General features: G+C 34.9%; 2 protein-coding genes across 2 annotated transcripts; one reads left to right on the top strand and one right to left on the bottom strand.

The window, feature by feature from the left end:
- The first annotated feature begins 814 nt into the window (after positions 1-814).
- Positions 815-18,096, top strand: LOC145579967 (protein REDUCED CHLOROPLAST COVERAGE 2-like). The gene is made up of 23 exons (XM_081637279.1): positions 815-1,220; positions 1,692-1,753; positions 1,910-2,002; positions 5,010-5,082; positions 5,190-5,429; positions 7,554-7,618; positions 7,740-7,871; positions 7,957-7,998; positions 8,074-8,583; positions 8,690-8,847; positions 8,952-9,471; positions 9,630-9,692; positions 9,782-9,883; positions 10,727-11,047; positions 11,341-11,433; positions 11,513-11,614; positions 11,701-11,805; positions 12,361-12,494; positions 14,106-14,289; positions 14,403-14,534; positions 14,611-14,723; positions 15,267-15,348; positions 15,431-18,096. Exons 1-23 carry the CDS (start codon positions 1,151-1,153, stop codon positions 17,567-17,569), a joined length of 5,535 nt encoding a protein of 1,844 aa, XP_081493405.1. The 5' UTR covers positions 815-1,150; the 3' UTR covers positions 17,570-18,096.
- A 12-nt stretch (positions 18,097-18,108) lies between these two features.
- LOC145579968 (heptahelical transmembrane protein 2-like) lies at positions 18,109-22,595 on the bottom strand. Its single transcript, XM_081637280.1, has 4 exons — positions 22,164-22,595; positions 21,975-22,067; positions 20,070-20,145; positions 18,109-19,171 (listed from the first exon to the last, which is right to left on the bottom strand). The coding sequence occupies exons 1-4, from the start codon at positions 22,400-22,402 to the stop codon at positions 18,500-18,502; spliced, it is 1,080 nt and encodes a 359-aa protein (XP_081493406.1). The 5' UTR covers positions 22,403-22,595; the 3' UTR covers positions 18,109-18,499.
- Positions 22,596-23,166: the final 571 nt, after the last annotated feature.

The raw sequence follows: 23,166 nt of genomic DNA, 5'->3' as shown, positions 1-23,166 counted from the left end.
GATAAAAGGGAGTTTATTGATCTTAAGGAATAATAGATTGCAAAATTAGATTTGAAAGTTTTAAACTTCAAAAGTAGAGTTGAAATAAACTTTAAAATATAGTCTAAAACAAATACTGCAGTAAGACTCGTGATTAAGGATTTTCCATTTTTTATACGGTAAGATACCAGGGCTAGGGAGGTCCACCCACCCTATCACTGGAATGTGGAGATGAGGATCAAACCCCCAACCATTTGGGGGGGGGGGGTGGTGGGGAGATGGAGGGACTCCTTCCTCCATTTTTTTATGTCATTGTAAGGATTTTCCTTATAGGTGTATGGAAATCACTCCAATATGAGGAGTTTCACAAAAATCTAACAATTATTTATAAGTAGAGTTTTTACAATTCAAGACATATTCTAACATATACGCAACATTATCTGTCATTAAAAACTAAAGAAGCGATATTACTTGGTAATTAATAATCCTCTCACAACCACTAATTAAAATTTCGTCGCCACATGGCATCCACACTTAAGAGGCCACAGGCTAGAAACTATCCAGATAATCCTTTTTGATAAGCCGCAGCTCCCAATGACCCAATCATCCCAAGACCAAAGTACCACCCCCAAAATTGGACAAAACTTTCTTCACACAAAAAACTGTGACCCATCCAACTACAACATACATGAAAATGATAGCCATCAAAAAGATAGAATGTGAATGTTGTCTCAACTTTGTGTCACCTATTTTTTTTTCTAAGTATATAAGTAACTAGAAAATATAAAATTAAATTGTATGGTCCTTAATAATTTGGCCTTCTCTACATCCTCCCACCATTTTATTTTAGTTTTGTTTGTTCTTTGTATTAAAACAACACCACCCTTAAACTTCAAAGTGCTAGCTCTCTCGTTACATACTCTTACCTTATCTTCCTATCTTTAGCCTTCTCTCTCCTTATATTGCTTCATGTCTTGCTTATTATATATGTTACTCTTTCTATGATATCTTGAAAAATCGCCTTGATGAATTGAGCTAGCTATATATGCTTCAATGCATGGTTTTTGTTGATAAGTTTCCAAATAAATAAGTATAGCTTGTGTTTTAGTTTTATGAACTTGAGTATTGGTTGAATTGAGAGAGTTTGGAGAGATAAGAGAGGTTGTAAGATATGGCTCCAAAGGCTAGTAAGGCTAAGCAAAATAAGGCGAAAGGTGAAAAGAAGAAGAAGGAAGAAAAAGGTATTGATGAATTCTTAATAACTTTATAAGTTTTAGTTAGCTTATTATTGAATTTTTTTTATTTCTTCTATATTCAAATGGAGTTTTCATAATTCAACAGTTTTATCACGTCAGCAATATTTTATAAACTCTCTCACAACCTTAGGAAAAGTCGAAGGTTGTAGAGAATCGGATTAAAATATTAATATATAAAAAGTCATGTTTGGTTGAACGGTAATTGGTTGCGTCACGTAAAAAATATTCTTTCGTATGCTGTTTGAACGCTGAAAATAAGTCTATTTTGTTATAATTGAAATACACTCTATATGTATATAATCAAGATTTTGTTCCATTTTCTAGTATTATATGAGTGACATTACACGTAGAATCATAGTAGCTAAAAATTATTCATTTTCATTTGTGTTATTACAACTGTTTGAGTTTGAACGTAACTAAATTAAATTTTTTTTGCTTGTAAAAAAAAATATACAGTTTTACCAACGGTGATTGAAGTAACAGTTGACACTCCAAATGATAGTCGAGTTACTCTCAAGGTACATATTCGCTCTATTTTATTGCAATACAATAAACTCGTTATATACACAACATATATATTGAAATTAGAAAGATTTGTTAAAAGAAATTTGAAAAATAAATAGTTTAGAGGATGAGATTTTCGCTAAGTTTTGTGTGGGCACTTTTGGATGTAGGGGATATCTACTGATAAGATTTTGGATGTGCGAAAGCTGTTAGCAGTGCATGTTGAGACATGTCATTTAACCAATTATTCTCTATCTCACGAGGTTCGTTTTTTTCTACTTACATTCTCCTTATTGGACCATGCTTCTTGTTTCTATTTTTTTTCCTTCTTCTTTTGTTCTTCGGTTGTCTGCCGTTATTGATTAATGGACGGTTTAGTCATCTCAAATTACATAGAAGTTACTTGCTCTATATGCAATTTGAGGCATGATTAAGCATGTTATACAATATACTCGTTTAATAAGGCTTTGTACACGACAAAATATACACTCTTTGTAAATTAAAGTTGGCTTTTGTGATTTTGAACATGACTAGCTTTATTATACACGATAGAGACGATACCTTAATTTTACACAATTTTTCGCAAAAATTAATTACTATTTTGTATGATTAATGTGTATGGTCTAATAGTTTATCACATAATAACTCGGCCATTAAATAAGGCCATTTAACCTCCTAGCTACTATAAAAGAAACATTACCTTCTAATGATATGTTTTTTTCTTAAAACACGTTACTATATCTTTTGGTATGACAAAATATTAATTGTTGAATGCATAAATATGATATATATACTCCATAGACCAAAGTAGGTCAAATGTGGGTTGGTTGTTAATATGTAGATCACTAAATGACTAATTAATAACTCCACCTTGAACAGTCATTTAAAAAAATTTGTCTATCATAAGGGCAATTAGAATAAAAATGGATGCAATTGTGTGGAAACGAAATGAGTGCAATTATGCTGTTAGATCACCAATAGCTAACTATTTAACTCCATTTATTTCAAAATAAAGACTACATTTAAAATATATGACTGAACTACTTTTATTTGTCACCTTTCCATTTAATTATTTTAACGAAACTTTCATCAGTGTATTGTGCATACTATATACTCTATTTTTGTGATTTTACATAGTTATTGGCTTGAGTGATGATGGGGTAATCGCCTGTAGTTTGAGATTATTATTTTCTTACAAAAAAAATAAAATATAAATTTTATTATATATTAAATTGTTAATTGAACTACAAAATTGATCATACTTGGATTGGAGAAAAAAAAACATAATACATTTCATTACCTAAAAAAGTCCAACATAATTAAATTAAATAATTAGCTAAATAATATGCAACATATTTTCATAACTTTTTTAATCACCTATTTTTTTTCTTCATAATTTATAATGTATGACTTGAGTACCTTTGCTATTAAATAAAATGTATAATCTCAAAAATAAAGAAAGTAATATAAGTACAGATAAAATAATACGAAGTATAAGTTTATCAAACAAAATTGGATTAACCGAGCCTATTTGAAAATCTCCTTTTCTATAAGATTGTACTCCATGTATTATAGTTGTTTGGTTGAATTATGAAGCCAATTTATCAAATATCATAATAGTAAATGTAGTTAGGTTGATAATAGAAAGTAAAAATCCTCATGTGGTTCTACGTACTTAAATAAGGTGTATTATGTTCATGGTAATAAATTAGTTTCAAAGCTAGTAAAGAATAACCAGGTCCAGTAAGGTGTACTGTGTACATCAGTACATATAACATGAAAATTAGGGATAATCATGTCGAATTAATTTGTATAAAGATAACACACCCTTACTTAGAGGAGTTTAAAGTAAAAATCTTTCTAAATTTATACATCCTATCATCTTATGTTTTTGTATCAAATGACTCCATAATATTCCACTTTTATAAAATTTCTACTTGACTATTACATGTATCATTATTTTGAAGTCAAGTAGAAATTGTAGTAAATTATTACCTCCGTTAATTGTTAATTGTTATGTGTAATTTTGGGGTATTATTTGTGAGATATAAAATATTCCAAAGTTGCACATAACATTTAACGGAGGTCGTATGTCACACACGCTTATAGAATTTGTCACTTAATTACTCACAAAGTCACAAGACCAAAGCCATTCGACCACTCGCCACCCACCTTACCCTATTGCGGTTGCTTGTGTCGACATATTGTGATTCAATGTGTGGAGGTTGGTATAACTTGTGCACGACATGCTTTAGCATCTTGATGCCCTTAGCATTAGCAATGTGGCACACTCGTTACTACTAGTATTAAACCATTAATTAGCTATGGAGTACTACATCATATTAAATTTGGTACTCACACTAATTTAATTTTTATTTAAATTAATTCTAGGGGTTAGTAAATTGGATATTCGGTCAAAATTTTAGAAACCAAACCCAAAATTAGTTGGAATCGAGTCCTAAAATTTGGAATTGGAACCACTTCAACCAGATCCTAAAATTTAGGAATTGACATTGGAATTACTGAGTACCCACTTATGTACTTAATTGATAAAATTTAATAAAAATTATAATACAGTACTTATCTGAATCCATTTTCATTTTTAGCGTTTAATACTTATATTTTTTTGAAAGAAATATTTATATATGCATGACACTATTTTATTTATGTTAAATATTAATAATATATATTTTTATTAAGCTACCATATTTAAAATGGCTTTGAAAATATATTTCATTTGAATTTTTAAATTTTTAATTTTGGTTTTTCTACACATATTATGCTATTTAGTTATTTACGAGTTGTTAACAATAGTTAATAATATAATATAATTGAAATTTCTTAATTAAATATGAAAATTATGCACTTTCGGGAATCGTATATTCTTATTTAATTAGAAATTAGTTAGGAAAAATGAGGAAGTTAATTATTTTCTTTAAGTACGTGTTAAAAGTCTACGAAATATAATTCAATTCTTATTTTAAAATATGCATCGCACGAGGTTAATCTAGTTGAGAATTGGAATTGAAACCGATTGCAATCGGTTCCTTTATTAATTACCCGGAGTTGGAACCACTTGGTCCAATTCCAGTTCCAAATCCGCGAATTCGTAACCGATTTCGATTCTAATTTTAAGTATCAGGATATTTTGCTCACCCTTATGTCTTTTAATCATGAGAGGTTGCAACAATGATGAACAATGCGACAATAATAATTACAAAGAAAATGCACAAAAATTTAAAACTCCAATTATACCCTTTATAAAAACAGGTGAGGGGACCCAAGCTGAAAGATACGGTGGAAATTGTTTCTCTGAAACCTTGTCATCTCACCATCACCGAAGGTGATCTCTAAGCTCTAATCTAATCATCTCTTAATAAAAAAACACCATTTCATTCCTTAATCTAACACCTAATATTCTTTTTCTTTTATTTTTTTATTTATTTACAGAGGATTATACGGAAAACGACGCCGTTCTACATGTCAGGCGGCTACTGGATATCGTGGCATGCACCACAGCATTTGGGCCGAAATTGGGCCGGAAAGAGAAGGAACCCGGCCCAAAAAGCGAGGATAATGAGAAGAAAGATGACGTGGCGGCGGCCGGAGAGGTGAACATGTGTCCGCCGCCGCGGTTGGGGCAGTTTTACGATTTCTTCTCTTTCTCTAATTTCACTCCTCCTATTCAATGTTAGTTCTCTTTACTCTGTTTTTGTTTAATTCTTAATTATTTCGTTACAACTTAGACCAATTCCAATGATAAGTTTATTAGCAATTTAGCTACTTTGTGCCCCAATGGTTAGTAATTACTAGCTTGTAATTTAATGTCGTAATTAGCTTTTTAAATTTACATTTATTAATGTATCAACCATTTATTTTGACAAGTTTTTTTCAAGCAAATTAGGGCATGTTCACTTCAGCTTAATTTCAGTTCAATTCAGTTCAGCTCAACTCCAATTAGTTCAGCTCCTAATTTCCTTCTCTCGTAAAATATTTATTTAAGCTCTATTCAGGTTCACCTCAGCTCCAATCAGTTCGGCTTAGTTCAGTAAATGTGAACAGACCCTTAGCTTAGTCAAGCCAAGCTAAATCTATTCTTTTATTTATTTATTATTTAAAACAAAATAAAATTCATTTTTTAGCTCTAATGATCAAGCTAGTAGGTAGGGGATTTTCGATAGTACAAGCATGTCTCTAGCTACAACTAAAGATGGCATTGGCTAGGCAGCACGACACATTACTATGCATGTCGGGCCAGGCAGCGCCACCTTTATTTGGGAGAAGCATGATAAGGCACGACACAAAAAAGTAAGCCGCAATAAATGAAATTTTGCATAGGCATGGCTCGGGCATGGGCCAATCTTTGGGAAATTTCGTCTCGACACGTAACTCGTGGGTCAGGCCAAGGGATGGGCCTAACCCACCCCAAAGCACGTGGGCCCGACACGAGGCACGACCGGCGTCATCTTTAGCTACAACAATTGGAGATGCTTTTATGTTTTTTGTTTTGAGAAAATTAATAAAAAATTGAAAATATTAAACACTTTCCTAAAAAAAATAATATTTGAATTTGAGTGAGTGAGGTTCTATGAATGAATTTAAAAGACAAAAAAAATACTAATCGAAAACGATTGTAGCTTGCTCTAAGTACAATGCTTATATAGAAATAACTATTCAATGCTCATGTATTATACGAAGTGCAAAAAAAAATGTAATAATCGAAAGTGATGAAAAAGAACACACTTGTTATGTGTCTCGGTAGTAGTAAGGGCTTGTTCTATTCAGATTATTTTCAATTCAGTTCATAATTTCCTTCTCTCATAAAATATTCAATTCAGTTTAGCTCAATTCAGTCAATCAGAACAGGCCCTAAGTTGGGAATATATGTACAACTAGTTGTACCTTGCTCTAAGTACAATCAAATCTTTTTTTTTTTTTTTTTTGCTCATTTGGAAGTTTGCAAATGAGCAAGACTATTTTTTATCTTTTTTTGAAAGAGTTGGGTCCCTAACTTTTAATTAGTGGAAGAGTAATTTGTTAAAGTAATAGTGGGGTCTTTTCCAAAATACAAGTGTCAAATTAATTTGGGGCAAATGGAAAAGTAAAGTCTAAAAACTAATTTGGAACAAATGGAGTATTTTTCTATATTAATAAGGGTTAATACGTTAATAAGATAAGATATGGGCTAATAAGTTCACATAAGATGATAAGGTCTAATAATACCTTATAATAAGGCCTAATAATCTCAATATGATATTGTAGGTTTTTATTTTCCCTTTACTTCAAATAGTTGGGATTATTCTGTATTTTGGGAGATGTGCTGCCAATTTACTTTTGGAGAAGTAGTATTTGAGATCAAATTAAAGGTTCATGTGTGGGATAGCTTAGGATGCTTCTCATTTAGTATATAATACTATATATAATTGCACTCTTTAAAGTCCTTGTTGAGGCTCCTGTAAGCTTTTGAAGAGAACCTCAAGGCACAAACATCATGATTGCCTCAAAATTGGCCATGGGAGTGCCTAGTGCCCATGAATGTACTCACAAACCAATCTTTTCGTCTTTTTCTATTGGGTGTTAAGGTGCATGTTTGATCATTGCTTTCCTAAGACGGAACTAATTTTGAAAGGAAAAAAAAATAGCAGGATGAACAAGCAATAACATTCTTAGGAATTTATCATTTGTGCACCTCCAAATTAATGTCAAACAACAATTTTTTCCATCAACATTGTTTGAATATGTTTTTGTTAGCTACATTTTCCACTCACATCTTGAAGACCTATATTAGGAGATCTAATGTTATATCTCATGTAGATATTAGGAGATCTAATCGCCCGTTCCTTGAGGACAAAACAGAAGACGATTTTTTTCAAATTGATGTAAGCATTTTCTAATTAGTCTTTACTATTTGGTTGAAACACCTGCAGGTTTCTTTTTTTTCCATTAAGAGTTTCTTTATAGCCTAATTTAGCTGAGTTTATATGTGATGTATATCTTAAGGTCCGCGTTTGTAGTGGAAAACCTATGACAATTGTGGCTTCTCGACAAGGATTCTATCCTTCAGGGCGACGACATCTTAGCTGTCACTCAATGGTTGGCCTATTGCAGCAAATAAGTCGTGTATTTGATGCGGTAATGTGATGTTACCACCTGCTGACAGGTTATTGTTTAGTTGCACTATCGACTTTCTTAACCTCAATTACTCCCTTTTATGCAGGCATACAAGGCTCTTATGAAAGCTTTTACGGAACATAACAAGGTAATTAGACTTCAATATCATGCCAAATTAGACTTTAAGAGGAGATAAATGTATAATTTGTATATTTCCTCTCAGTTTGGGAACCTACCTTATGGTTTTCGCGCAAATACATGGGTTGTCCCTCCAGTGGTTGCTGATAACCCTTCTCTTTTCCCACCTCTTCCTGTGGAAGATGAAAACTGGGGAGGGAATGGAGGTGGCCAAGGAAGAGACGGGAAGCATGACCACAGAAAATGGGCAAAAGAGTTTGCAATCTTGGCAGCAATGCCTTGCAAAACAGCAGAGGAAAGGCAAATACGAGACAGGAAAGCATTTCTCCTCCATAGTTTATTTGTCGACGTTTCAGTCTTTAAAGCTGTTGCTGCTATTAAGAATATCATCCAAAGCAATCCCACCATTCCTGTTGATGCACATGAGGAACAAATTGGAGATTTGCTAATTACGATTTCAAAAGATGTACCTGATGCTAGTACAAAGTTAGACTGCAAGAATGATGGTAGCCAAGTTCTTGGATTGCCCCAAGAAGAGCTCGCCCGTAGAAATTTAATCAAAGGAATTACTGCTGATGAGAGTGCTACTGTTCATGTAAGTATTTTCCAATCATCCGAAGCTATGATAATCCGATTTAAGAGTTCTATTATTTTCCTTGTAAAAATGCTTAAGTGATCAAAATATGTGTTTATTACGCCAGGACACTCCTACACTAGCTGTTGTGGTTGTTAGACATTGTGGCTACACAGCTGTTGTGAAAGTTTCTTCTGAGGTAAATTGGGAGGGAAAACCTATTCCCCAAGACATTGAGATTGAGGACCAACCTGAAGGTGGTGCCAATGCTTTGAATGTAAATAGGTTAGTGCATTTAAAATTTTGTGTAGTAGCTATGTTTCTTCAAGCATCTCAGCTGCTGTGGCATAATGATTAATAATTCATTCTCTGCTTGGCTGTTTTACCAGTTTGAGAATGCTGTTGCATAAGCCACTATCACCATCATCTACTTCTCCTCAGCGATCACAAAGTACCGACCAAGAAGAACTGCGTTCTGGCAGGTCTTTGGTCAGAAAAGTGATGGCTGATAGTATATCAAAGTTAGAGGCAGAAAGTACTAAAACTGTGAAGCCAATAAGGTGGGAGCTTGGTGCTTGTTGGGTGCAGCATTTGCAAAATCAGGCGTCTGGAAAAGCAGAGTCCAAGAAGACTGAGGAGGCTAAGGTTGAGCCAGCTGTAAAGGGTCTTGGAAAGCAAGGGGTACTACTGAAGGAAATTAAAAAGAGAATTGATGAAAAGCACAACAAAAATGAGCACAGTAAAGAAATTACTGCAGAAAATGTACTAGACATGAGCAAGAAATCAGATGGGTCTGATCAGAAGGAGCTGGAGAAACTTGCTGCAGAGAGAGAAAGCCTGTGGAAAAAATTAATTTCAGAGGCAGCATATTTACGTTTGAAAGAATCAGAGACTGGTCTTCATTTGAAGGTCATCTCCATATGAATCATTATAAAATTCAGTTTTGCTTCTTTCTTGTGTTGCTTTAAGTGCATGGGAGGTTCTCATGGTTCACTTGACTCAGTTGATAACCTAAAAGACTAGTGTGGTGATGATCCATACTGATGTTATACCATTTACACTGTCAGGCACCTGATGAACTTATTGAAATGGCACATAAATACTATGCTGATACAGCCCTTCCGAAACTGGTTGGTTTTTCTCTCTCTATTGTTTTTCTAATTTCACTTGATCTAAGTTCAACTGCTTAATATGTGTATTTTGACTTCCATTTGTTTAGGTGGCAGATTTTGCCTCTCTGGAATTATCTCCGGTTGATGGAAGGACGCTAACTGATTTTATGCATACAAGGGGCTTGAAGATGTGCTCTCTAGGACAAGTGGTAATTCCTCCATGTTTTTCTAGTTATTTCTAGTCCTTTCTGGTAGGAGCTCTATGTTTAGCATTGTTTCCATTTTCCGCATGGAGGACTAATCGTTGTCCTGGTCTCCTAGATGAGTTACTTGATCCAGGGCTGATCTGGTGTTTGACTGTTAGATACTTAGAATAATGCTACAATTTTAGAATTCTCGTGGGTGTTACCTTCACTTAAGCCTTCCCAAATATACAATTAAATGAATTAAACATGATTTTGTTACATTTTTGTGCCTATATCGGAGGTCAGAACATAATTTTCTTGGATGTTTGTTTTTATATCGTACAACCTATTGATAACTACTACTAGTTTACTTACAGTATGTTTAGATATGAGACTTTTAGAAAATTTGTCTGCTCACTGATCTGTAAGACGTTACCTGAAGTGTACAGAAGAACAGTCAGGGAGTGGTGAAGCTATTATTCTGCCTGTATAAATTAGAGCCTTGTGTATAATTTAATTCCTGGACGGAACTTCCACTGATGATAAATTAAGCAAGGGCAAAGATTATAAATGATTTTGTTCTATTTTGCATTTGCACATTTTTTTCACCTTATTTTGATCCTTTTCCAATCAATTCTAGTGACTGATTAAGCTTATTATAAATGAGATGCAAGATTAACTACTGTCAACGGTCCACAATTCAGTCCATGGTTCTCATTGTCTGCATATTGCATCCTCTTTAATTCTGGACAATTGAAAGAGTTTTCTTTTTTGGTTATCTTCATTATATTCACTCTGACGTTTTATGCTTAATTATTAGCATGATTTTCGAGGCCATATCTTTATTGTTTTTGCCTCCTTTTCCAGGTTGAACTTGCGGACAAACTCCCACATGTACAGTCTCTGTGTGTGCATGAAATGATTGTTCGAGCCTATAAACATGTATTGCAAGCTGTTGTTGCGGCAGTTAATGATGCTGCTGAATTGTCAAGTGCAGTAGCAGCATGCTTAAATGTATTGCTTGGATCACCATGTTCTGAGAGTGCTGATGAAGAAACTGTCAATGATGATAACCTGAAACAAAAATGGGTGGAAACATTTCTTTTGAAGAGGTTTGATTGGCAGTGGAAACAGGAAACCTGCCAAGATCTTAGAAAGTTTGCCATCCTCCGTGGGCTTAGCCACAAGGTTCACTTTGTTAACCATGTCATATACCCTCCGTCCTGAATTTGTTGTCACGTTGTCCCAAACTTCCAACGTCTTACTCTCTAAGACCGCTGTGATTTTGGACATGTTTTCCCGTCTCTAAATTTAATTAAGGCATATTCAGAATCCAATCACAAATCATTTTTGTGAAAGGTGATAATTTTTCAAAAGAGAGTAGTTAGAAGAATTTTACCACTAAACCATATCATATCATAAAACTTTCCCTGATGTTCTCGTGCTCTATTTCTCTGAACTTTTGGAGTCATTTTTGGCAGGTTGGACTTGAGCTTGTTCCAAGAGATTATGAAGTGGACACCAACTGCCCATTTAGGAAGTCGGACATCATAAGCATGATTCCTGTATATAAGGTACAATGAAGGTCACAGAAATTACTTAATTTTTTAAGATATCCTTTTGTTGTATTAACTTATAAGTTTGGTTCTGCAGCATGTCGCTTGTTCTTCTGCTGATGGGCGTACACTGCTAGAGTCATCAAAAACTTCCTTGGACAAAGGCAAATTGGAAGATGCTGTCAACTATGGGACTAAGGTTTCGATATTTTCTTTTTCATGCAAATTAAGTTAAGAAAAGCTTTTACTAAACCTAATAGTCCTAATTCCTGTTTTTACGTGAAGGCACTCTCCATGCTTGTTTCAGTTTGTGGTCCTTATCATCGCATGACTGCTGGAGCATATAGTCTTTTAGCGGTTGTGCTCTACCATACCGGAGATTTTAATCAGGTATGTGACTTGTTAACTTAAGTCTAGATTTAAAGAACTTTATATATATGTATATAAGTAATATAACAACTTGAGTCAGGCATTGAGTGTTGACCCTCATTGAACTTTTGGGGAAATTTGTACTAAATGTTACCAAGAAATTAGATTCTTCACGTATCGAAGTTTGTTGTTCCTGCTTAAATTAAGGTTGTAGCACTAGCATTAAACTATTCTGCACGTATCGAAGTTTGTTGTTCCTGCTTAAATTAGAGAATTTTAATGTATCAAAGAATACTTCAACATGAAACACCGAAGCATCTGCTAACTGCTATGAAAAGCTCCTGAACAATTCCTTTAAATATAAGCCATAAAAAGTAGAGAACTTGAATGTATCAGAGAATACTTCAGCTCGAAACACTGAAGCATCTGCTAAATGCTATGAATAGGGACTGGAACATTTCTTGTAAATAGTATCCTAGTAATAGCATCCTCATGAAAAACATGACTGAAAAAAGTACAAACATCTTCCATTTTCTCACTATTAATAATTGGCTTAATCTACATGATATTATGTAGGCTACAATTTACCAGCAAAAAGCATTGGACATCAATGAAAGAGAGCTTGGACTTGATCATCCTGACACAATGAAGAGTTATGGAGATTTAGCTGTGTTCTACTACCGTCTTCAGCATACAGAACTAGCCCTAAAGTGAGCATTCAATTTTTTCCTGTTATTATTGTTGTTGCTAGAGAACTTTTACATTGGCTGCAGTTTCTGCGATGTTCAAACTCTAGTTTAATTGCAATGCACGGGTTGCTTATAGGTATACAATATAAGTTTTTATTTTATAATATATTTTTATTGAAAAATGAATAGTTTATAAAGGAGAAGAAGGGGTGAAAATTGAAGGTTATTATAAAAGATAATAAGTTGAAGGAAAGTGAACCAAACAACATTCATACATGTATTGAATTAAGCTAGTGTTGTTTTTTTTTTTTTTTTTTTTTTTTTTTTTTTTTTTTTTTTTTTTTTTTTTTAAATATGATAAAGGGAATAAAAAAAAAAAAGGTTGCATGAGGTGACATGTGGCATTGATGAAAAATTAAAATAATATTTATATTTGGCATAATGGGGATGATGGTTTGTATTTTTAAATACTAAGTATAGATATAGATATAGATATAGATGAGAAAAGGAGATTAGTTGTTACTCTGAAATTTTTAGCAAATAGAATGCTGAACACAACTGTGATAATATTTTCCCCTCCTAATGGAAATATTGTTAAGCTCCACCAAATACGTCACTTTGGGGAGATTCACTTGTACCAAGTTAATACTAGCGTCCCATTTTTCCACTAGGTGGGCTACCGTATTCAGCATTCCACACCCTTTTCACATGAGAACTAACAAATCAAAGTGTAGCCTATCTTTACTAACATAATTTAAAAAAAGTCTAAAGGAATGACCCTTACAACCATTGTGAATTACTTGTACTACATTCACTGCATGGCTCTCTAAATAATTCTTGAACCCAATCCTTTTCACAATCCTTACACCAAAGCTGGCAGCAGTAGCTTCTACACACTCTGCACACCACCTCCGCTGACCTGATGCATACCTGCAGCACACAGTAGCCCTTGTTGGATGTAGTGCTTTAAATTATGGTGGTTAGTGGGAAGATAATACTTATTTTCAGTTACTACTAGTTTTGCATTTATTAAGTTGGATGTAGTATTAGTTGTTTGTTTGTATGATTATTAGCTTCATTAAGTTAATCTACTCTCTATTTAAGGCTAGTTGTAATCTTTTATGAATCGGATTGAATAAAGTTTATGTTATTCTTTCCCCTCTCTCATCTCTATTACAATTTCAACAGCCCCTGTCTCGTCTCTGATTGCAGCCTGGGTTCACTTCCTAGTCTTATTGAACCTGGGGCAATATCCCATCTTTCATGGGTGGTGTGTTATATGATTGGCTTGGCATATGCCTTGAAATATTTTGAGGATGTTCCTTGTAAAACAAAAGAAAAAGAAAATTCACTGGAGTAATTTACCAACTTTTGGAAAAAAATGACCTTCCAGAAATTCAGGAATAATCTCAAGTTTTGGGGGAACCTTCTTAAGATAGTCTGAAGTGGTGTCTTTTCTTGTTCCTGTTCAATCATTTTGAGTCTGTTGCATATAGTACCAAAACTATGATTAATCCTATATAGTCAAGGGATATCATCCATTGCCGTATTCTACTATTATGCATAATTCATATAGCTTTTTCCGAAAGTTGCTGAATACACCTAACTGTTCATCATATTTTGCTGATCCAGATATGTCAATCGTGCACTATATCTGTTGCATCTGACCTGTGGTCCTTCACATCCAAACACTGCTGCCACATATATTAATGTGGCAATGATGGAAGAAGGTTTGGGGAATGTTCATGTTGCATTGAGATATCTTCACGAGGCTCTAAAGTGTAACCAGAGACTGCTCGGAGCTGATCATATCCAGGTCTTCTTTCTCATCTCTCTCTCTTGTTTCAATTATTATTCTTTAGTCAACAGACTCAACTCATCTTGTACTGAAACATACTTTACACCATTGTTTCCATCTCTGTGATACAGACTGCAGCGAGTTATCATGCCATTGCTATTGCTCTTTCTTTGATGGAGGCTTACTCCTTAAGTGTTCAGCACGAGCAGACCACTCTACAAATTCTGCAGGCAAAACTTGGATCAGAAGACCTACGAACTCAGGTGAATATATTTGAAATCTATAAGATTTGTCATCACAGCCCTCAGAGCATAGACTCAATCCATAGATATTTTGTAGGATGCTGCTGCATGGCTTGAATATTTTGAATCCAAGGCGCTAGAGCAGCAGGAAGCTGCTCGTAATGGCACCCCAAAGCCTGATGCCTCCATTTCTAGCAAAGGCCATCTGAGGTATTCAAAATTTCAATGATTCCTAACTTTCCAATATCTTATCTCAAATCTAATAGCATAATAAGTGCAAGTCTTCATCGTTCGTCTCCTACCAAATTTAAATTGATGAAGAATGATTAGCAATTTGTTTTCAGTTTAATGCTATCGCCCTTTATTACTAAATCTAATACTCCCTCCATGGATATATCCCTTAATAATAGGCCAGGTTTATATTTTGGTACGTCCCAAATAGTAAGGCCCTTTCTAATTTTAGAAAGTTAAACTTTTAACCTGCGGTACCTGCCCATACTACTTGTGGCCTGGTGAATACATAAAAACTTTAATCGAGAAGAATATATATAGAATTTCAATTCAGTGTTTAAAAAATATCTTTGAATTAAATCTGGCCTATTAACATTGGAAGGGAGTATATGTACTGTATTCTCACGGGCCACAGCAAGTTTGAGTATGACTTCCAGAAGTGGACTATTTTTATTGACAGATTATTTTGAGGCTTATCTTTCATCTAAAGTATCATATTTGGGTTTATGAATTCCAAAACAGTGTATCAGATCTTCTGGACTATATAACCCCAGAAGCAGAATTAAGAGCGAGAGAAGTCCAAAGGAAACAAGCTCGTGCAAAGGTGATGATTGTACTGTTTGTTCCTACCAAAATTGATTAGGTATTAATGCTAGATGCTGATAGAGTGCACAATACACTTACAGGTAAAGAGCAAAACTGGGCAAACCTGGGAAACAATTGAAGATGAGTCACCCAAAGATGAAAACATATCACCCATGTATCAAGTTGAGAGCAGCAATGACAAGGAAAATAAATCCGAACCTAATCTTCCTGAGCCTGCACACGAAAAAGAAGACAATCTGAGTGTACAAACCGTCACCATCCTGAATGATGATCAGTCACAAGATGACACTTCAGATGAAGGATGGCAAGAAGCTGTTCCTAAAAGCCGGTCAACTACAAGCCGCAAGCCTTCTACTTCACGGAGGCCAAGCTTAGCAAAACTCAATACAAATTTTGTGAACCAACAAAACTCTCGATTTCGAGGGAAGGGTGCAAATTTTACATCCCCGAAAACTTCATCAAATGAGTCTTCTGTTATAAGTCCATCAGTCCCCAAAAAATTTACCAAGAGTACAAGCTTTAGTCCAAAGCAAAATAACACGGCCACCTCAGTTGCTGCAACTGAGAAAGTGGTAAATTCCAAGCCTGCACCAGCTAGTCCAGCTTTGGTTGAGCAAGTTCCCAAGTCACCTCCTCTTGCAAGTTCAATTAATATTCAGACTGGTGGAAAACTTTTCTCGTATAAAGAAGTTGCTCTTGCCCCACCTGGAACAATAGTTAAGGCAGTTGCAGAACAATCAACCAAGGAGGATATCACTGGTCCAGAATCAACTCAATCTGAAGAAAAAGCATCAGTTGAGGTTACAGACGAAGAGACAGCTCAGAGGCCTGAGGATGAGAAAGTGGAAGAAACTAGCAGTAATGAAGAAAGAATATCTGGAGATGGCCCAGAAAAGGTACTGCCAAGTGAAGTTAAGACCGGTACGATCAAGGATGCAGAGACTCAGGTCCAAACAAGTGCTGAAGCTGGAAATTTGAGTACTGTATTGACCTCAGATCTGAAAGATGATGAAATTTTGGAAAACAGAGACAGAGAAAAAACACAAGTCTCAGAAACAGAGGCAGCAGGTTCATCTGACCCTCAGCCTCTTTCAAGTGGAGTCAGCGCTGAATTAACAGTAGAAAGCGATGGAATACCTTCTCCAACAGAAGGGGAGAAGCAGGAAGGAGAAGAAAGTGGGAAGGAATCAACCAAGAAACTTTCTGCATCAGCCCCTCCTTATACTCCATCGACAGTACCAGTTTTTGGGTCTGTGCCAGTTCAAGGTTTCAAAGACCATGGTGGACTACTACCCCCACCAGTAAATATAGCACCTATGATGGCTGTTAATCCTGTCCGTAGATCACCTCATCAATCAGCTACTGCCAGAGTTCCTTATGGCCCACGGTTATCTGGGAATTATAACAGGTCTGGGAACAGGGGGAACCGCCTAAAACCTGGTATTCACAATGGAGAACATGTTGGGGATGTAAACCACTTCAATCCTCCTTTAATAATGAACCCACATGCGGCGGAGTTTGTTCCTGTTCCATCGTGGCTTCCAAATGGATACCCTGTAAGCCCAAATGGTTATATGGGTCCGTCAAATGGGATGCCAGTGTCTCCAAGTGGTTATGCTACTATGCCTCCAAATGGTGTTGCTGCATCGCCTAATACTTACCTTCCCTCCTTAAATGGCATTCCAGAGGCTCAAAATGGGTTCCCTGGATCTCCTAATGGTTCTTCAGAGTCCACTGATGCTGCACCTGTTGAAAACACTGATCAGGTTGTGACTGAAGGAAAATTGGAAAAATCTTCGTTAGAAACTGCTGCTGAAAACAACCAGATTGCAAGTCTTGCCACTAAAGAAAAGTTGGAGACCTCTTCGTCAGACACTGCTACTGAAATCAATGATCGGGTTGTGACTGAAGAAATATCAGAGAAAACTTCGTTTGAAACTGCTGCTGAAAACAATGATCAGGTTGTGACTGAAGAAAATTCTGGGAACCCTTTATTAGAAACAGCTGCCTCGAATAAGCTAGTAGGGGAAGAAAAACCTGAAGCTGTAAATGGTAAAACTGGGACTAAAGAGTTTCCTGTTGCAAAAGCAGCTGTATCTGATGATGTTGATGTGGCTGCTGAAGCAGGAAATGAGCATACCGTAGTAGAGAAAAAACCGAGTAAATGTTGGGGAGATTACAGTGACAATGACGTTGAAATTGTTGAGGTAACTAGTTAACAAGATAGTTTTGTTGATAGAGAGAATTCTGCAAACACATTTCGCCACCTCGTGATGTGCAGCAGCAGTCTAACAAGTGATCAATAGGAGCATATTTTGAAAAGCAGTATGCTTTTGGTTCAGATCTGACTTGGTTATGCAAAGCATACATTATACAGGTGCTTTTGGTTTATACTTGGAAGTAGTGATTACCAAGTGTTTCAAGTTCACGAGCATGCTTGCAATGGAGGTTCAACCATACCATGGCACAATGTACTGCTCCATTTTTATGCTAGACAATACAAATAATCCAATATAGTGCGTGTAATATTTTGTTGATAGAAATTGTTTAATGTACAAGTAGAGAATAAGATAGAGCTGGGAAAGAGTTCTATTTCATTTTTTTTTTCTTTTTTTTTTGGGGCAATTTTGTATTCATTTTTACCTCTTCAGCCTCAGGGTGTGGCTGAAGGTCCTTTTGTAAAAGACTTTTTAACAGTGTTAATATGCAATGCTGTGCTTTCAATTGAACAGAACGTTTTCTGCAATCATATACTTCGTATATATATCTATGATACTTGCATTGAGCTCAGAGTATTACATTATTCATACACTAAAAAATGAAGCACGAAATTTACCTATAGCTAATTGATGTTTCTTGAAACAAAAGTATTTATCATTATCCTCCTCTTCAAGAATCAAGACCCCATCAATTAAAGAATTACACAATATAATAAGGTTTCTGAGAAGCAATAAGCTTGTTTAGCTATATATACCAGTTAGTAATGGAGCTTCTTCCAACATTTCCTTCTCCGCCTTTACTTTACGAACTTGAGTGACAATTGATTTAGTACTTCTATCACCATCCTTTAAAGAATGTATATCTGCTACAAGTTCCTGATTACAATCCAAACAGCTGAATTTTTGCTGCTGTTATCTGTTGTTTGCAAACTAAAAACAAGTAGACATGCCCTGTCGCCAGTGCAGAAGTATCATAATGGCTGCACTATGAGTGAGAGCTGCTCCGACAACAAACACATGAAAGATCTGGTGACTGTGTCCTGCAAGATCAAAGAAACCTGGTTTCCATCGTTCAGGAACCCTACTGACATAAAACCAAGCTCCGGTGGCATATAAGATACCCATAAGAATCTCATACCCAAGGGCTACTAACAGCTGTGGATGATCCCAATGAAGTGCAGCTGCATGAACCGAAGGAATCACCCCAGAGAAGCCCATTCCGAGAAAGAGGCAGGCCCTAAAAGCACGGAAACGAGGTTGGGCGAGAGAGGGAGTGAAGAGAGTGATGATAGCAAGAATGCCAAGAATGGTGATGGAAGTGAGATATAAAAGGCTAAACAAAGGTTGGCAATAGAAGCAGTAGTAAACTGGGGCGTAGAAAGAGCAGACTATCATGACTGAGATGCCGGCATAGTCAAGACTCCAGAAAAAGCGGGTCAGGTGCTTTGAATGGCAGGCAAGGAGATGAGAGACAGAACTGAAAACCAAGCAACACATAGCCCCAGCTAGAAAGACAAACCAAGGCCACATTGGTACGAGTTCAGTGCCTTCTGCGCTGGTGTCGAACAGTGAGGAATCTGAGAAGTTCCTATGATGTCCACCCTGCAGCAGAAATAAGCATTACCATGAGTTCAGTTCAAGTCTTAACCAAATACGAATGCCATTATGAATTTTTAAACTTGTACTAGAACTAGTTTTCTTTTTGGCCTGTTTTCTTTGGCTGACATATTCTCTTGAAGAGTTTGAAAGATTGCTCTGTTCAAGTTTTACATTACAGTGGAGAAGGCAAAAAAGAATCAATATATTCACCCAGAGCCTCAGAGGTATATTGACTTAATGCTTAAGGCGTCCCTGCACCAAGGGGAATCAATAACTCTGTTTCAATCCAAAGTTACACTGTTTCTAGGCTCCATATTGTGTAAGTGGTAATGATGAAACCAAAACACAACACTCGGCCAATGTGCATAAGACATGACCATTGACCTTGAAATGACACTTGGTTCAGCCTTTTGTTGCATTACATAACATGGAGCTTCTTTTTTTATAAATGAAGACAATTTCTAGATAGACGTGTATCTATCAATTATAAGAATTATCAATAGCAATAGTGATCTTCATTGTTTCTTTGATGAGTCTTAAGGGAATTATCTAGTCTAGGAAAAAAAAGGGAAACTATTTGGGCACTCCCATTGTGACTCGTGAGAGCACAATTTTCAATGCTCTACTCAAAAGAAAAAATGTCATAATGAAACTAAAGAGTGTCAAAATCAGTTCCTCAGAAAAACTTTGAGTTGAAACGAACGTTAATCGTCTACTCAATGTCTCTTTTCTATATAAGCTTGAAAATATTGAGTTGAAACAAATTAACTTGACCTTAATGATTCAATTTAATTCATATTGTACAAGACCTTACTTTGAACCAAGTTGGCTCAAAAATGAAAATGACACATTGATATACATACAATATACAAAAATGGAAGCGGAAATAAGTGAAACTCACCTGAGTCATATTTCTCGAGCCATTGCTCCAATTCATTGTCAACATTGTCATCAATGGTGTTGCAATGATAGTAGTCCTGGGCCGACAAACAAAGATTTAGATTCTATTGTACATTTTGTAAAACTGGACATGCTGATTTTGTTCTCTTCATCTTATTTCAAAAACTTATTACATATTTTAGCTATAATCAGAATGGATCAAACTACACAAGAAAGAATTAGTCCAAATGCTTTTATTTTTATTTAATTAATACTAAGTATCTCAAATTGTATTGATAAAATAATATGAAAATGAGTTATCTGGATCATACACATTGTGACATATAATAGAATTTCACTTGATAATGTATTTTCTTGTACAAAAATGTAAATATATGGTCAACGTTTAATCATAATTTTTTAGACTAAACATTAATAAAAATAAGATAAGTATGTTAATTAAGCCAAAGGGAACAAATTTTTTTTATCCTACAGCAATAACATGATAGATAAATCATGATAATATTCTTCTCCAACAAATGGCAACTAAATCAGCAGTACGTATTTTCCATCCCATAGTTAGAGTTCTAAGAGTGTCTCTCTAAATGTATTGTGCAGATACATCTGTACGTACTGAAATTCCCTGATAGGTACATCATTCTTTCTCTTGTCCTCTATCTGATCAATTAATATGTATCATGATCTTGTTTCATAATTTGTTGTTTTAAGTTGTAAAAAGGCTTATAGTTTTTCCTTCAATTCCTAACTGTAGACTTACCAGTTACCACTCAAAAACTATCCTTGCACCATTTTTAATCTCCTTATAAACAACTTGGATTGAGATGAGGTGATGAGTTCTCATGGTAAAAAAATTGTTGATATATAGCTATTCAAGATTTCCACCAAATTACAATGAATGATGTCTGCTATAATTTTTTATTATAATTTTATCTTTAAGGGTTTGATTTTGGTTGATTTGTCAATAGATACAGCCTCTTGAAGATAGAATGTGTCTAGGAGTAGTACCATAAGTTGCTTGGTGGAATTTGGCATAGAGACTAGCTTTTTTGTCAGCATTTAAGAAAGAAGTAGAGGGTCAAAGAAGGGGAGAGGATGTGAAAGGAGGCAAAGTGAATATAGATTCACCACTGCTGAACGACAGAACCACACATAATCAACTCACCACCAGCTTAATAATGGAAACATGCAAGTAGCAAATATCCTAAATAGCGCAAAACTAGATTATTTGATCAAAAGAGAGTAAGGCCTAAGGAGTGAAGGAAGGAGAGGGCAGAAGAAAAATGTAGCAGTGAGTCGTGAGAGATTAGTTTCGTTTTGATATACATCTTATTGTTATTTTTGCATTAAGGAAGACAAGTCAGAGACTAAAAACCCTGTGTTTTTCTTTTGTAAATGAATATGAATACAATCTTATACACCTATCTCAAAATTATAATTTCCAAGTACATGAAGATTACATTATTAATGTTGGCCGGCATCAAATTAGACACCCCTAGGCAATAAAGATTTACAACAAACCTATTTCAAAGTTACCTCTAATCACTAGGTGTTAATTTGTGCTTTTTTCCCCCATATCCTTTGCTTCAAAATAGTAAGAAAACTTAGTGCAATCATAGGCCAATAAAACACTAGTTTTAGTTTTGGCAAAAACATATACTTCTATCTATCTAAAAGGCCCTATAAGTAAAGATATCATTAGTCAAAGTTCCGCATTAACATATGACATATGTGCCGATCAAACTAAGGCACTCAAAAAAGTAAAAATTTCAAGCAACTAACTGACCATTTATGCACTTATTATAAACTTCTCAAGCCTCTTTCACCTCAAAGAACATAGAACAACTTCAATTTTAAAAATGAAAACTTTATTCAACTTCCAATAAAGAAAATAAAATGTAAAAAATACCTAAAAAAATTGGAAAAAGCTCCATCACCCTTAGAACTCTCCATCAATGTTGCCACCGCCATCGCCGCGAATATCAAAAACCCTCCCAAATGCCTATTTCACATCATAATACACAAATCAAACAATCAAAAATTAACAATGAACAATTGAATTGAAAACAAAAATGACGAAATTAACAAAATTACTAACGTCCAAATGTTGAGCGTTTCATTATGCCAACAAAAAACGCTGAGAAATGTGTCTTTCAATGGCCATTCACAACGATAATAATCTAAGATGAAATCATTATCTTTCATATAATCCGGCAATTCATCGTACTTCAATAATCTCTTCTCCACCTTTTTCACTCTCATCATCGTCGTCGTTGTTGTCGTTGTCGTAATAACTCGATCGATTTTTTCTCGTTTGTTGACTGATTTACGGCTCATTTCTGTGAATCTGATCGGATTTTTAGGGTTTCCGGCGATGAATCATCGGGAAATTGAAATTTCCGGCGTAGTTTATGTTCTTAAATCTTAACTAACTTTGCTGTTTCTGTTTTTCGCGAGTTAGCTCAGCTGATATTTTGGGAGGGTGGGAAATTTGGGAGGAGATATTTTGGTATACTGTATTTTTAGACCACCGCGGTTTTTTTTTTTTTTTTTTTTTTTTTTTTTAGCGAAAGAAGCAACTTAAGCGTTAATTACAAAAAGAAGAGTATTGGCTGTGACATCACCAACAGAATCAGAGTTTAATTTTCCAAGTTATTCCCTCAATCCACAAACCATCATGGTTTCTGCAAGCAGCAACTACTGCAGCTTCCTTAGTAGAATTAATGAAAGAAGCGTCACAATTTATGTAATACCCCGAATTTTGATACTTATTTTTTCAATTAATTAATTAATTATTATTTTTTAAATAGGGTATTTTAATAATTTAAATTACTATTAAAATTTGGAGTCAAAATGATAATTGAATTTTGGCGCCAAAAGTATTTTGAAAACCTAATTACTATATTTAGATTTTGGATAAGATTTATTATCCATTTATTTTATTTTTAAAACCGGATTATTTATATAGTTTGGATATTTTAATTAAAATAAAAACTATATTGTATTATTTAATTAATAAGGTTCGAAAATTCCTAATTATTGACTAAGATTTTCATATTTTTCCTAGTGTGGAAAATCTAATTTTCTAGGTTAATTTATTT

Source organism: Chenopodium album, chromosome 14, assembly GCF_948465745.1.
Source record: "Chenopodium album chromosome 14, dcCheAlbu1.1, whole genome shotgun sequence".
Lineage (NCBI taxonomy): Eukaryota > Viridiplantae > Streptophyta > Magnoliopsida > Caryophyllales > Amaranthaceae > Chenopodium > Chenopodium album.
The sequence above is the reverse complement of the archived record's forward strand: the minus strand, read 5'-3'. Positions and strand labels throughout refer to the sequence as shown.

Coding starts and splice junctions, on each gene's coding strand:
- LOC145579968 (XM_081637280.1), bottom strand. CDS start 22,402: ATGAGCCGTAAATCAGTCAACAAACGAGAAAAAATCGATCGAGTTATT. Junction 20,146..21,974: donor GCTTTTTCCAATTTTTTTAG/GTATTTTTTACA, acceptor TTGTCGGCCCAG/GACTACTATCATTGCAACAC. Junction 19,172..20,069: donor GCTCGAGAAATATGACTCAG/GTGAGTTTCACT, acceptor TTTCTGCTGCAG/GGTGGACATCATAGGAACTT.
- LOC145579967 (XM_081637279.1), top strand. CDS start 1,151: ATGGCTCCAAAGGCTAGTAAGGCTAAGCAAAATAAGGCGAAAGGTGAA. Junction 9,693..9,781: donor ATACAGCCCTTCCGAAACTG/GTTGGTTTTTCT, acceptor CCATTTGTTTAG/GTGGCAGATTTTGCCTCTCT. Junction 11,615..11,700: donor CTGTCAACTATGGGACTAAG/GTTTCGATATTT, acceptor TTTTACGTGAAG/GCACTCTCCATGCTTGTTTC.